Source organism: Crinia signifera, chromosome 1, assembly GCF_055691185.1.
Source record: "Crinia signifera chromosome 1, ASM5569118v1, whole genome shotgun sequence".
NCBI classification, from domain to species: domain Eukaryota; kingdom Metazoa; phylum Chordata; class Amphibia; order Anura; family Myobatrachidae; genus Crinia; species Crinia signifera.
The window spans coordinates 144,957,883-144,973,859 of NC_139217.1; the positions used below are offsets into that span (position 1 = coordinate 144,957,883).

Sequence of the window (15,977 nt, forward strand, 5' to 3'; positions counted from 1 at the left end):
CATGTTCCATGTACTGTAACAGGGCAGCCTCACCCACTGATCGTTGTCATGATGTCATGCTGTCATGCTGAAGGGTGGGGTTGTAAGCACATAGAAGAATTTAAAGACTTTATAACCATTAATTACAATGTATAGTAATGAACCCAGAGAGAAGACTGCCATTTTGGGGCATCAGGGATTCTGGTTTGAAACATATTGGTAGTTACTTCATCTGGGTCTTTACAAATATAAGCTGTGCACCACAGGAGATATAATATAGGTTGAACTTGATGAATTGATGTCATTTTTCAACCTCATCAACTACTGTATATTACTTTGTTACTTTTCCTATTGACGGTAACAATAATACCCTGCAAATTTGTGTGTACAATATGTTGCAAATAAAATAGAGGGGATTTGGTCATATTTTGATCAAAACATTTAAGTTTACAAGGGACCTCAATATTCTGAAAGTCCTTACACAAGCATATATGCACAGCACATAATTACATTGCAGTTACATGTACTCACCTCCCAGATACAGAGTGGACATCAATACAGGGCTGGCTTGTATGCCACACCCACCTACAGGCCTGTAGGCCTTTTATAGTCTTACCTAAAAGCAGCCATGGAAGCACAAGGCAAAACTTTTACACACAAAATAGAATTGAACTACTGTATGCCTGTGCTCGGTTTTACCCATATTATACATGGTACCAGTTGCAGGCAATATTAATGCCATACATGTATACAAAAGAGAAATGTGGTAGCTGCCCCTGTAAACGATTAGATGAGAGCGTACCTGAATCAGACGACGGCTATACACTCTGGAGTCTTCACGGCCCTTTCTTCTGATGAGGACGCACCTGTGGCAGGGGATGGAACACCCAGGAGAGAACCCACCAAAAAGCACAAAACAACCACAGCTGGCAGCAACTGATATTTATTAAATGGAAAAATAATGCACGGTTGCTGCGCTTTGCTCAATGAAATATAATAACATCACACTTACAGTAATAACGGCACAAATGAATGAATAAATAAATATCCCTGCAAAACAGACTAGGAACCAATGACCACCTCAGTCCGTATCAAAGGACAGACTGCCTTGGCCATGAGCAATTTTACATACGGTACCGTAAGGCTAAGGGATAACACATACAATAACAACAATAATGACAGTTAGAATAATGCGACAATAAGACTAGAATAAAGAAGGATATTACAAAAGGATGCTGAACTGCTTCAATAAAGAACGTCCACCAGAGGGCACCATATACCTTACATATACATTACAGTCCCGGATGTGAGTCAGTGTCCCTAAACTCAAATAAAGGTCCTCCGGGTGAACAACGGGCCTACCTAAGTGTACACACTATTAGAGGTGGGCCAGAACGTATTAACGGTCCCTTCGGTGAAGGGTACAGGCGAGTCCCCGTTACCTAGGGCAACTCCCTGCGAGGGTGAGGAAGAATAACTGTAAGGGGTGAGGTTTGGTGCAATACACCCTGCGGCAGGGTGACCGATTGCTGGGGGACATAGGCTAGTAGGGTGTGTGTCAGGCAAATGTGTCCCAGGGGGCTGCAGTGTCAGGGGTGCAGACAGGAGGATGTAAAGTACCTGTTACAGCTGCCGCTGCCAGCTCCTGCTGGTCTCGAATCAGGCCCCTCTGAGGCACCTCCGGCTGGCTCCTTCTTGGATAACTGCTGCTGCTCTGCCTGTAGTGCGGAGCATCTGGGTCCCTCCAGGCACTCTATGTGGGGCACTCTTCCTCCTCTCCGGGCCGCCAGGCGCCCACTGTCAATCACCGCCGGGTGGTGGGACACGCGCAGGGGTGTCAGGCGGGGGATGCGTTCTCTTCACTCCCGGCCGCCGGCTGTCAATCACCGCCGGGATCTCCGCTTCACGGCTGTTCACACGCGCCGGCTCTCTCTCCCCGCTACTCACCGCTGGAGACTTCACAACAGGGGCAGCTCCGCTCACCGCTGGTGCACGCTGCTCCGCTCTGCAGCCAGGTCAGCCACACTTTCCTCCTTCTTCTTTAGCACGCCTCCTGCGCTGTCACCAGGCTCTCTTCTCCGCTGGCCCCTCCACAGAACGCCCGCTGTGCAACGCTCTGCAGACCAGGTCAGTCTTCCTCCTGCACGCTTCCTTCTTCTACCCAGACCACGGGGGGCACCTTTTGACCTCTCCTCTTCGCGCCGCTGGGCCAGCCAATCAGGAGCAAGACAGGCTCCTTTCACGTGCACCAGAGCTGGGGCACTCACTGGGCTTGTTAACCCCCTCCACACCGGCTAGGCAGTAAAGGGGTTTTACAGGTAGCATGGGCCACCATTTGCTGGGTCCCCTGAGACCGAGGAGACACAAGGGGCACCATTGCAGTAGGGTGCCACACATCCCCCTGCTGGAACAATGCGTGTCCGCACGCACCAGGACAGGAACGTTGATTGTGCAACAAAGTATATTCAATGTCCATTGTAAATAATTAACGATAAATAAGAGAACACAAAGAAATACATACACTCAATGAACAGAATCAAGTTACTCTCGGTAGCGCGAGGGCAGAACGCCTCTGGTGCGGCGCTCTGACCTCCTGACACCGATTACATTTGGTACAGCCTCAACATGAGCAACGTTTGGGACCGGATTTTGCTCTTCAATAATGGGTTCATCTTCCAACGACCCTGGAGCGGCGCTCCCGACCCTGAGATTGGGAACAGCATTTCCCAAGAACATCATCAACTTAAAAGGGTCGTTAAGTGGTACACCCCCCCAGGAATCCCATCCCTCTGCCACAGAGCTCTCTGCTTCTTGTAGTGTGGGCTCCTGTTCTGCGGAGGTACATAATTTCAGCTGGTCACGAGGTACAGTGGCGATTCGGCCGTCTTTCGCTTGGATTTGATACGAATATGAATCACCAGACGGGACGGTCACAAGAGTATACGGCGTATCTTCCCACATCGCATCAAGCTTGCTGGTTCGACGACTTTTCCTCCTCCACACTCTGTCACCCACTTGCAACGGGACTGGCCTTGCATCGGAGTTGTAATCTCTCTCTTGGCGGGCATGCACAACCTCCAGGCGCTTTCCCACGATCTGGCGGGCTGTCTCAATGCGGTGTTGATGTTCTTGCACCCACTCGGTGTGTGGGGCACTGGCTTCGCCGAGTTCTGGGGTCAGCTCTAGATCTTTGGGGAGTTTACCCTGTCTCCCGAACATCAAGTAGAAGGGTGTGAACCCCGTTGAGCAATGTTCTGTGTTGTTATACAGATAGGCCATGTCTGGAAGAAGGCGGGGCCATTGGGCCCGATTCTCAGCGGAGAGGCTTCGCAACATCCCGATCACCGTCTGATTGGCCCGTTCGCACAGGCCATTCCCCTGCGGATGGTAGGCCGTAGTTCTGAGCTTGCGACATCCATACATTTGGCATAGTTCGTGAAAGAGTTGCGACTCGAATGCCGGGCCCTGGTCTGTTAGAACTCTGTTGGGGAAGCCGTAGTGATGGACAAAATGCTTGATGAAGAGCTCGGCTGTAGTTTTTGCAGTCAGGTCACGGGCTGGGACCACCACCAGAAGCGGCTGTAGTGGTCCATGATAGTGAGGGCATACTGGAAGCCGCTGGGACTGGGCTCTAGCTTGACGTGATCCAGCACTACAAGTTCACACGGTCGGCTGCTGGGGATCGGATGTAGAGGATCTTTCTGAGAAGACTCGACCGGGCGTTTCAGGCTGCACCTCACGCAATCTCTGCACCATCTCTCTATGTCTGGACGCATCCCAATCCAGAAGTACCGCTTCCTCAACGTGGCTTCTGTCTTCTGGGTGCCGAAGTGGCCCGACTGGTTGTGGTAGGCTGTGAGTAGAAAGTTGGCTCGTTCTCTTGGCACCACAATTTGGTAGACAGGCTGGGGTCCCAGGGTCAAGGCTGGTGCGCACAACGAGTCCTTGTTGGAGGCCTCAGACGGTCACGATGTCTCAGCAGTTTGACCAGTTCGGGGTCGGCCTCGACCCTCTGCGCCTTGGTGAGTCGCTTCTGTTGATGGAGGAGATCTTTCAGGCCTTTGATCACCGAACTCCCTTCCTGTATCTGCTCCCAATCGAATCCCAACTGGTCACTGGGGTCCGACTCAGGAGAGGCGTCCATAGCGGCCACTACGGGATCGGAGGTGACAACCGCTCTGCATTCCTTGGGTCGCCTGAACACTGGGGTCTCAACATCTTCGGACCGGTCTTGCTCCTCTTCCTCAACATCTTCAGTGGGCAGGCGGGATAGGGCATCTGCGTTGCCGTTGGATTTGCCACTTCGGTAGACCACGGTGTAGCGAAAGTTGGCTAGACGAGCCATCCATCTCTGTTCCAGTGCCCCCAGTCGGGCTGTCGACAGGTGGGCCAGGGGGTTGTTGTCGGTAACTATCTCGAAGGGAGTGGCAACCAGATAATTCTTAAACTTCTCTGTCACCGCCCAGATGAGAGCGAGCAGTTCGAGCTTGAAGGTGGAGTAGTTCTCGCTGTTCCACTCCGTCTTCCTGAGGCCCCTGCTGGCGTAGGCAATCACCCTCTCCCTACCGTCCTGGACTTGCGAGAGCACAGCTCCCAGGCCTCGGTGGCTGGCATCAGTGTAGACACGGAAGGGCTTCTCGTAGTCAGGATAGGCCAGGAGGGGCGCTTCAAGCAGGGCCTGCTTGAGCTGGGCAAAGGATGCCTGGTGTTCACCTGTCCAGGAGACCACGGACGTGCTCCTTTTCTCTTGACCCGACTTGCCACGGAGTAGTTCATGGAGGGGTGCGGCCACCTTGGCGAAGTGTTCGATGAAGCGTCGGTAATAGCCAACGAATCCCAAGAAGCTCCGCACGTCCTTGACAGTCCTGGGTGCTGGCCAGTCTTGAACCGCGCAGATCTTCTCTGGGATCCGGCTTCACTCCTTCAGCACTGACTATGTGTCCAAGGTACTGCACTTGAGGCTTCAGGAGGTGACACTTGGACGGTTTCAACTTTAGGCCACATCGCGTCAGCTGCACAAGATTCTTCAGATGGTCCTCATACGTCTTGGAAAAGATGATGACGTCATCCAGATACAGGAGGACCATCTCAAAATTCCTGTGGCCCAAACAGTGCTCCATGACCCTTTGAAATGTAGCAGGGGCATTGCAAAGCCAAAGGGCATCCGGTCAAATTCAAAGAGGCCCATGGGGATGGTGAATGCTGTCTTTTCCCGCTCTTCGGGGGCCATCGGGATTTGCCAGTACCCGCTGGTCAGATCCAAGGTGGAGAAGTAGACGGCAGTCTTCAGGGCCGTCAGCGACTCTTCGATCCTGGGCAGAGGGTACGCGTCCTTGTGGGTGACTGCGTTTAGCTTCCTGTAGTCGACACAGAAGCGAAGGCTGCCGTCCTTCTTCTTGACTATGACCAGCGGGGCGGCCCATGGGCTGTGACTCTCCTTGATCACACCGGCCTCCTGCATTTCCCCGAGCATGGTCCTCACTGGCTGGTACATGGCCGGTGGAAGCGGCCGGTGTCTTTCCTTAATGGGTGGGCTGGATCCGGTGGGAATATGGTGCTGCACCCCTTCTGCACGTCCGAAGTCGGCTGGGTGTTGGCTGAACGCGCTGGCATTCCGGCAGACGACCTGAAGGACGCCCTCACGCTGTTCTGTTGGGGTATTGGAGTCGCCAACCTGTATCTCCTTCCACCACGCGGTTTCAGTTGTGATCAGGCTCGACTGACCCACCACGGCTTCTGGTTGGGCTTTCGGCAGAGACTCTCCAAGGATATCCTGGAAATCAACCAGGACCACGTTCGCCACTGTGCAGTGTCGGAACAGCCGCACCGGATAGCTGTGCGGGTTCAGCACGCGGACGGGGACTCTCCCACGCTCTACTCTGGCTAACGTCCTGGCCACGGCAAAAGGCTGCTGTCCCTCGAGGTCACATGGTTCAATGACGGCATCATAGTCTCGCCCACCTGGGCCAATCCTGGCCTTGCACCAGATCACGTGTTCGGCATTGGGGCGCAGAAGGATGGGTTGTCGGTCGGTGATCCTCGCCCTGCCCACTTCCCCTTGTGAGTTGGTGAAGCGCTTGTGCCCTTCGATCAGGCGCACTGTCTGCTGCATGGCTCTTCGCTCCTTCGGGGCGGCAGCCCGCATCTCGATCCGGAGAGCTTCCACCAGCTCGTCTGGGCAATTCTTCAGGACGTTCATTCCAGGATGACCGGGGTAGATGTTCGTTGCAGGTGGACGTGACCAAGCAGCCCTGACGTTCTAGTCGGGCATTTCCAATGTTGAGATCTGCTTCCCAATAGCCGCTGAACTCAATTGGCTGTCCGTTACTGGCCAGCAGACTAAGCCACGGGGTCGGGGGTGACACTATCTCTTCCTCTCTCCAATAGCGTTGAAACGCATCCAGTTGTATCGTTGTCACCTGGGACCCGGTGTCCAAGAGAGCTGCCATTTCCACTCCGTTCACCTTGATCTTCAAGTGGGGGCACTTGCCAACGAACTGCGGCCACCACTCTTGGTTGGCGGACCTACTGGCGAGGTTCCTCCCGAGGGTCGGTCCCTGGCCTCGGGGTTGAGTCGTTTAAAGGCTGTTTGTCGCACTCACGTTCGACATGCCCGCTGAGTTTACATCGGCGGCAGATGGGCCTTCCTTGGGCATCAAACTGGTCTGTGGAGCGCCTGCCCGACCTTCGTGGGATGTCCCACTGTCGCCTGCCTCTTCCGCCTGAGTCACGTTGCCATCCTCCTTGACGGGTTTCATTCTGTTCCTTTCGCATGTCCGTAGCTCTCTCATCATTTCTGTGACTGCCGTGGTGAGGGTTTCCATTTGATTCGAAGTCGCCTGGGCTTGTTGTGTTACTGTGGGCTTGGTCTTTCTGGGTTCAAATCTTGGGAAGAACTGGGCTTGTTCCACCTCATCATCTTCCATTCCCGCTGACGCAGCTCCACCTTCTTCATCGACATTCTGATTTAACCCCAGGATGGTCAAGGTGGTTTCTTTAAACTCCGGGAAGGTGCAGTCGGGTTTCTGTCGCCTCCACATTCTCAGCTGTGACCTAATTGCCTCTCCTCGGGCTCCTTCAATGAAAATGTCGATCAGCGTCTCATCCACTGGAGTAACGTCTTGTGGGGTTCTCGCTTGAATGGCCCGCATCGCTTCCTGCAGTCCTATGGCGAAGTCCCGCAGGGTCTCTTGAGGCTGCTGTTTCCGAGCATACAGTCGCCGTTTCAATTCTGCAGCGGATTGTGCGTTGAAGATGCCGGCCAGCTTCTTCAGTATGCCGTCAGCTGACTTCCTTTCCTCCGCCGACCATGACCGGACCTCTCGTCGCGCCGCCCCTTTCAGCTGTCCAATTACCATTCCCGCCTTCTGTTCTTCGCTGGGGCTGTACATCAGGAATGTGTTCATTAACCCCTCCTTGAACTCTCTGAAGGAGCTGGTTCCAGGCGTGCGGGAGTCTCCGGAATATGTTGGCATCCACGGTGCCCCAAAGAAGTAGGGCATGGTGATTTGAGCCGCTGGAGCCATCGGTGTATCTGGCAGCCTTCTCCTGCCTTGTACTTGTTCTGCCGGCTGTTGCTGATTAGGTTGTTGCTGGTCGAGCTGTTGTTGGTCGACCTGCTGTTGGTCGACCTGCTGTTGGTCTCCTGCGTCCGCTGCGTTCTGTGGCTGCAACATCTCGCCGTTCACAGGGGTCTTTGCCAATCCTGTTCGTAGACGCCAAGTTGTGGTAGCTGCCCCTGTAAACGATTAGATGAGAGCGTACCTGAATCAGACGACGGCTATACACTCTGGAGTCTTCACGGCCCTTTCTTCTGATGAGGACGCACCTGTGGCAGGGGATGGAACACCCAGGAGAGTCCACCAAAAAGCACAAAACAACCACAGCTGGCAGCAACTGATATTTATTAAATGGAAAAATAATGCACGGTTGCTGCGCTTTGCTCAATGAAATATAATAACATCACACTTACAGTAATAACGGCACAAATGAATGAATAAATAAATATCCCTGCAAAACAGACTAGGAACCAATGACCACCTCAGTCCGTATCAAAGGACAGACTGCCTTGGCCATGAGCAATTTTACATACGGTACCGTAAGGCTAAGGGATAACACATACAATAACAACAATAATGACAGTTAGAATAATGCGACAATAAGACTAGAATAAAGAAGGATATTACAAAAGGATGCTGAACTGCTTCAATAAAGAACGTCCACCAGAGGGCACCATATACCTTACATATACATTACAGTCCCGGATGTGAGTCAGTGTCCCTAAACTCAAATAAAGGTCCCACGACGTTCAATCCTCCGGGTGAACAACGGGCCTACCTAAGTGTACACACTATTAGAGGTGGGCCAGAACGTATTAACGGTCCCTTCGGTGAAGGGTACAGGCGAGTCCCCGTTACCTAGGGCAACTCCCTGCGAGGGTGAGGAAGAATAACTGTAAGGGGTGAGGTTTGGTGCAATACACCCTGCGGCAGGGTGACCGATTGCTGGGGGACATAGGCTAGTAGGGTGTGTGTCAGGCAAATGTGTCCCAGGGGGCTGCAGTGTCAGGGGTGCAGACAGGAGGATGTAAAGTACCTGTTACAGCTGCCGCTGCCAGCTCCTGCTGGTCTCGAATCAGGCCCCTCTGAGGCACCTCCGGCTGGCTCCTTCTTGGATAACTGCTGCTGCTCTGCCTGTAGTGCGGAGCATCTGGGTCCCTCCAGGCACTCTATGTGGGGCACTCTTCCTCCTCTCCGGGCCGCCAGGCGCCCACTGTCAATCACCGCCGGGTGGTGGGACACGCGCAGGGGTGTCAGGCGGGGGATGCGTTCTCTTCACTCCCGGCCGCCGGCTGTCAATCACCGCCGGGATCTCCGCTTCACGGCTGTTCACACGCGCCGGCTCTCTCTCCCCGCTACTCACCGCTGGAGACTTCACAACAGGGGCAGCTCCGCTCACCGCTGGTGCACGCTGCTCCGCTCTGCAGCCAGGTCAGCCACACTTTCCTCCTTCTTCTTTAGCACGCCTCCTGCGCTGTCACCAGGCTCTCTTCTCCGCTGGCCCCTCCACAGAACGCCCGCTGTGCAACGCTCTGCAGACCAGGTCAGTCTTCCTCCTGCACGCTTCCTTCTTCTACCCAGACCACGGGGGGCACCTTTTGACCTCTCCTCTTCGCGCCGCTGGGCCAGCCAATCAGGAGCAAGACAGGCTCCTTTCACGTGCACCAGAGCTGGGGCACTCACTGGGCTTGTTAACCCCCTCCACACCGGCTAGGCAGTAAAGGGGTTTTACAGGTAGCATGGGCCACCATTTGCTGGGTCCCCTGAGACCGAGGAGACACAAGGGGCACCATTGCAGTAGGGTGCCACAGAAAGGTATTGGTGCTAAGAATAATATACTGCAAATCCACTGTATTTAGCAAATAAAGTAGAGGGCATTTTTGGTCGACAACCATTGAATGATTTCTCTCCCCTTCGGAAATAGAATTCAGTCTAAACTGACTTTTATTTCCACCGCAGTTTGCTGAATTTGGGGCTGGAGCTGACGTCATGTACCTTCATCCTCCCACCCTGAGCAGGCAACTACAGATGGGGCAGGTCTCATCCTTGCAGGGGATGGCGATGGCGATGCCAGCTGCCATCCCCCGCCAGCCGCCATCTGTACAGCGAGAAGGGGAAGCGCGCGCACGAGATGCGCACGCTTCCCCTTCCAAACGGCGCTTCCATCGCTTCCCCCGGGTCACCGCCGGCTTGTCGGCGGTCACCGCCGCCTCCCCGCACCCCCCCCCTAACCCTGTCCATCTCCCTGAAGCGGAGATGGACAGGGTTCCCGTTGCCCTGCCGACGGAAACTGAGACGCGCGTGAGACGCACGCGCGTCTCAGTCAGATGGCGAGCCGGGCTGCTGCAATTTGTACCGATATAAATATAATATTTATTATATATTTTTTATTGGTCATGTCATTCAATAAAATGTATTGTTTTTAAATTGTACAATCAGTCCAATCCTTATCACACACTATTCATTTTAGCAATAATGAATTTTAGTGGAGTAACCAGAGCTTTGTGGGCCCCATAGAAACATATTGAAGGGTCCCCACTCGCAATGCTTCTTGGGTGACTCTTCTCCACAGCAGTTATTAATGTTATTCCCCATAGTAATGCTGTAGTTCACTTTCTGAACCATAGTAGGGCCCTGGTTAATATTATGCCCCATAGTAGTTTCCTAGTTTGTGGGAGAATAAAATAGTACAGAGCGCAGCGAGGCACCGTGCCTGAAGCATGGCGAACGCAGTATACTTTGACTGTGTCCATATCCACATTCGGGACAAAAATGTGAACATTTTATGTCAACCTTTTTGACTTTCGACCTTCCCATTGTCGACCTTCCAACCTTGTCAACCTTAGCCATGTTGACTCAATGGCCCATACCCATTCTATTATAGGCCAATACTTCATATTGACTGTTGCATATGATCTATGCATGGTGCAGACAAGAGACACACATGGGGAAACCTACACACATGGTAGAGACAGGGTGAAAAACATGCACACACATAGGCCCTCGTTCTGATTGCCTCAGTACCTGGCGTGTTCACACGGGTGACCGATGTTTAAGCTCTGCCCATTCGCTTATTCTCATATGCGCATGTGCAGTGCTTCTGTGCGGTCACCTTCGCCGACTTACATGGGTGGGGCATAATGGAGGAGGGCATTTCCAGAGAGTACCCACTAAACAATGGGTACACCCAGGAGAACGCTGGGCATCCCCATGCAAATGCAGACAGACACCTGCCTGACGGGGTGGGTGGCTAAAGTGACAGGATGTTAGCCACCCGGCCAGTTCTTGGACTTGGAAGCCGCAAGTCTAATTCTGTCCAGACAGACTTAGATGTGAGAGCAGGGTAGAAATCATTCGATGCGACATCGAATGGTTTTGGCCCCGCATGCTACCCTGCAAATGGATATTTATGCAAAACTTCCATTCACAATGCGGCGGGGATAGTCGATTTGGGGCGGGCATTGCAACCCCCGGAGGGTGGCAATAGCAGGCATGCCAAGCAGCGAAAGTTACACACAGACACATGGAGGGGACAGGGTGAAAGGGTGTGGTATGGGGCTTCGACAGGGGGGATCCCGACGTCGGAATCCCGACTGCTGGTGCTCCGACGGGGGAGATCGCAAAGAATCCCCTTGCGGGCTTGCTGCTAATCTCGCCTCAAGTTCTATTCTCCCTCTATGGGGGTCGTGGACACCCACAAAGGAGAATAGCCCCTGTGAGTCTGGATCTCCCCTGTTGGAGCACCAGGAGTCGGGATTCTGACGCCGGGATACTGACTGTCGGGATTCCCCCTGTCAAAGCGTCACCCGGCCCCCAGGTGAAACACACACATATGGTGCAAATAGAGTGAGACACACACATCCTGTCCGAGTTTTTATTCTGCTGCTATTTGCTGGCTCCTTATGCTCCTTAAGGCATACAGTGGACGGCAGACTTGGCAATACCCATCTGGCATAAGGACAGTCCTACAAGGCTGATGCGACAACCAGGAACTTCCAGGAGCCCCACCCAGCCAGTCTGATCCTGCATATTTTCTGATCTTGCACAGGGAAGTACGGCACTAAAAAACTTTGACTATAGGCGCAAACAATAATGTCCTGCAAATCTGTGTGTAGGTAGCAAATACATTAAAATAGAGGGGATTTTGTCATATTTTGATCAAAATATTTTGCAGCCCACATCAAAGAATCCCAAGTTTTTCTGAACGTTTCTGAAAGTCTAGGACTTTCACTAGCATATATGATCAGCACACCATTACATTGCAGTTACATGTACTCACCTCCCAGATACAGAGGAGGACATCTATATAGGGCTGGCTTGTAAGCCACACCCATCTAGGCCTCTCATAGCCGTAACAATGTTGTCATGACATTTGTTTGAAACAAAACAAAATTGAAATATGCGTGTGCTCGGTTTTATCCATATTATAGATAGTAATAGTTGCAGCCAATATTAATGCCATACATGAATATAAAATAGACTTTTGATATTGGCTGTAAAGCTGTGTACACACGGTCCGATTTCCTTTCCGATGTTGACGATATAGTCAACATCGAATCGGCATCGGATCAACATCCGATGCAGATCGCAAGGGTTTTAACCCTTGCGATCCCGATCCGATCCCGATGCGCGTTCATTTATCGCAAGCCAGAAAGTCTTGGCTGCCTTGTCTATATAGTGCAGATCTGCACTATATAGTCAAGATAGGATGCAAATCGGATGTGCCTTAAGATCCTATCCACGATCCTATCTGTTCAGATCGTGGATAGGATCTTAAGGCACATCTAACGTGTGTACACACCATAAGAGTAATATAATGCAAATCTGTGTGTATGTATGTATGTATAAAATAGAGGGCATTTTTCCATATTTTGATCAAAACATTTAAGCTTGCAGCCCACGTCAAGGGACCCCAATTGTCTGCAAGTCCCTACCTCCCTACCCTAGCAAATATGCTCAGCACACCATTACTTTCCAGTTAGATGGGCTTACACTGGTAATGTGTGAGTATTGCGTCTGTGGAATACATTGTGCAGTGATGATCTAATCCGTCTTATTAGACTTTGCCATCCAAAGCAACTAGTCTGATCACGCAGACTGGATCTCAGTTTTTTCTTCTGGCGCTGTAGATCATTCAGTTCCACCTTTCTCTTTTTTATTTCGGCACTTAGTTCTTTCATGCGTTGTTCTGGTGCCTCTACAGTGTCTTCATTTGGGAGAGATTCAACCATTTCCACCAGGTGTTCATTAGTCTGGGCCCTCAGGCTGCCACTGTCTCCTTTTCTGTTGTCTTCCCTCAGGTCGCCATCAGGCTCACCAGTGGTGGTGGTGATGTATTTTTCTGCTGGCTCATCAAGTTTCCACATTGAAAGGTAGTACAACTGCATTGCTTGCCAGCCTTTATAAGGCACGTACCGATCATAATGACGTGTAGATGTAACGCCAAACATCGCAATATCTACCTTTCCATTCTCTGTGTTGACCCTCAGATATTCCTCTTCAGTTGCTTGAGCAGTCAATGGTCTCATCATATACTGATGTGCCAGGGTTTCTGAGTCTCCCATATATTCTGTCATAGATCCCATTTTCACACCAGCAGCAGCAGGTGGATCTTCCTCAGGATCTTCATACTGTAATTCCACATTTTCAATACTTTCTCCATCTTCTTCCATCTTTCCTCCTTCTCCTTCATACCATACAAGAATAGATTCCACTAAGGTGTTATTAGAGGATTCCATTTCAATTTGAACTTGAAGTAAATCAAGAGCAAACGTTAAGAGCTGCTAACTGTCAAAAGAGTCCACAGCAAAGACAGGGGCCTGTGCAGTGAGCAGAACTATATAGTGTAACAAACACTATTATGACATCATAATGACTGTCCATATTCTGTGCATATTTTATTTTTGTCAATAAAGTTTTAATATTTATAGGAATAGTTGAGGAATTAAAGTATTGTTGTGTATTTGATTTGATCATGTCTTGTATATGAACATATAATATTGTAACAAATATAATGGGCTTATTTAAAATGTAGTTATTTACCTGAGCTTAAGTTAACAGCAGGGGCGGAACTACCGCCGGTGCAGACGGTGCACTGCACCGGGGCCCAGGGGCTCAAAGGGGCCCGGTGCCACCGTCCGCCCGGCATGCCGCTGTTTCCGTTTAGTAAAAATGTGAGAGCATCAGCCGCCATCAGGGGGACACGGTGCGTGCGCAGCCCCCCCCCTCCCCCTCCCCGAACCTGCGGGGTTCGTGGCTTGCAGGTGCCAGGTTCACTTCATGTGCGCTGCGCCGCGGAGACGGAGAGTGACCGGAAGCAGTGCTTTTAAACACATTACATCAGATGCAGCAGCGCTGGAGACCGGCATCCTGTCCCTGCGTGCGCGCATGTCTGGAAATGGCAGGGGTGGAGGTGCACACCTAGGTCACAGCCGGCCACCGCTACGGATGGCCGTGCTGCTGTGCTGTGTGCGTACTTACTGCTTACTGGTGGAAGTCACCATCAGAAGGAGCTGGAGAGCCAGCAGCCGGGGCTCTGTTTCAATGAAGCTGGCCACGCCCACCACACAGAGCAGGCCCTGGCTCCGTGCATCAGGCCAGCCCTGCTCTCCCTGCTCCTCTCCCCGCTAAGCTGCCTCCCTCACCAAGAAGCCGGGTGACCTCCAAACAAGAAGCAACACAAAAAGGTATAGACTGGGGGAGGGAGGGTTCTGATTAATGTGAGGGGGGCTGTGTGTAATGTAGTGTGTATAGGCTGTAATATAGTGGAGGGCGTGGCTGCATGTACTTGTATAACATGGGGAGGGCTGTTTTTAAATGGTTTGTGTATAGTGGTGTGAGTAATATGGGGGCTATGTGTGCTATGTTATATAGTTTTGTGTGTGTGCTAAGAGTAATATGGGGGACTGTGTGTGTTGTAATGGGGGAGGGAGTGCTGTGTATAGTGTAATATAGTAGTGTGTGTACTGGGTGTAATATGAGGGGAATGTGTAATGTAATTTGTTGGGGAAGTGCACTGGGTGTAATATGGGGGCTGTGTATAGTGTAATATAGTGGTGTGTGCACTGGGTGTAATATGGGGGCTGTGTAACATAATATAGTGGTGTGTGCACTGGGTGTAATATGAGGTGTATAGTGTAATATAGTGGTCTGTACTGGGTGTAATATGAGGGGGCTGTGTAATATAGTGGTGTGTACTGGGTGTAATATGAGGGGGCTGTGTAATATAGTGGTCTGTACTGGGTGTAATATGAGGGGGCTGTGTAATATAGTGGTGTGTACTGGGTGTAATATGAGGGGGCTGTGTAATATAGTGGTGTGTACTGGGTGTAATATGAGGGGGCTGTGTAATATAGTGGTGTGTGCACTGGTTGTAATATGAGGGGGCTGTGTAATATAGTGGTGTGTAATATGAGGGGGCTGTGTAATATAGTGGTGTGTGCACTGGGTGTAATATGAGGTGTATAGTGTAATATAGTGGTGTGTACTGGGTGTAATATGAAGGGGCTGTGTAATATAGTGGTGTGTACTGGGTGTAATATGAGGGGGCTGTGTAATATAGCGGTGTGTGTACTGGGTGTAATATGAGGGGGCTGTGTAATGTAATATAGTGGTGTGTGCACTGGGTGTAATATGGGGGGGGGGGCTGTGTCTAATATGGTGGGTTGCCTACTCTACAGCATTCAGCGGGGAGGCTCACAATTTGTGAATGAACCACCTGTTGCCCCGCACCTTAGTTTTAGTGTATTGCTCCACTAAAATACGGACTTGTGGATGCACAAGTCCAGAATGCCCGGGGAGGGGTGCCTGCATGGGCAATGTCATGCGCTGGTGTCTTGACTGCCACCACTATGTTCTGGGTAGCTGTTGCCACGGCGTATGGGAGTGGAGTGGTTTGTGTGTGCAGAGTGCCTGGCAGACTGTCGGCGATTTTACCAGCAGCAGGAGGCCAGGTGCTGTGTTATGCTGAGCTGCTGCTTCATGTTGCTGATCTGTTTTCTCCTGCAGTGGACCCCTGCAGTGAATTGGAATCTGTCACAGCAATCTCCTCTTGCTGGCTATGTTCCGGAGACTGGCCTCAGATGCAGCCGCTGCCGTAGAACACAGATCAGCAGGACAGTAAGTGCTAGAACCCTTAAGCCCTGTGCACATGGATCTGTGGCACCCTGTACAAGAAGCAGGTGGGCAGCTGACATCTGCCGATGTCAGTTGCCCGCCCCCTGCACCCGCGAATTACCATGGGAACGCCCATGAAACACTGGGTGTTCCCACGGTCCACCACCCCATGTCCCCCACCCGCTGCGGAAAATTCTACCCACTCAAATCTCCCTGAAAATGATTTTCAAAAGTAGGCAAGTATGACACACGGGGAGTTGAGGAGGGGAGCCGTGCATACGGGGAAAGGAGGAGAGGAGCCGCACACACGAAGCGAGTGGAACC

General features: G+C 51.7%; 1 protein-coding gene across 5 annotated transcripts in view; it reads left to right on the forward strand.

The window, feature by feature from the left end:
* PRSS12 (serine protease 12) overlaps nucleotides 1-15,977 on the forward strand; it is a 164,596-nt gene that overhangs the window by 46,878 nt on the left and 101,741 nt on the right. Inside the window, exon 1 of one of the 5 annotated variants that reach the window (XM_083174468.1) lies at nucleotides 15,539-15,656. The exons of the other annotated variants lie outside the window; for them this stretch is intronic. Coding sequence (XP_083030594.1) covers nucleotides 15,598-15,656 — 59 coding nt within the window. The 5' untranslated portion in view covers nucleotides 15,539-15,597. Of the gene's footprint in view, nucleotides 1-15,538; nucleotides 15,657-15,977 lie in introns of those variants that run through there. 5 annotated transcript variants of the gene reach the window in all.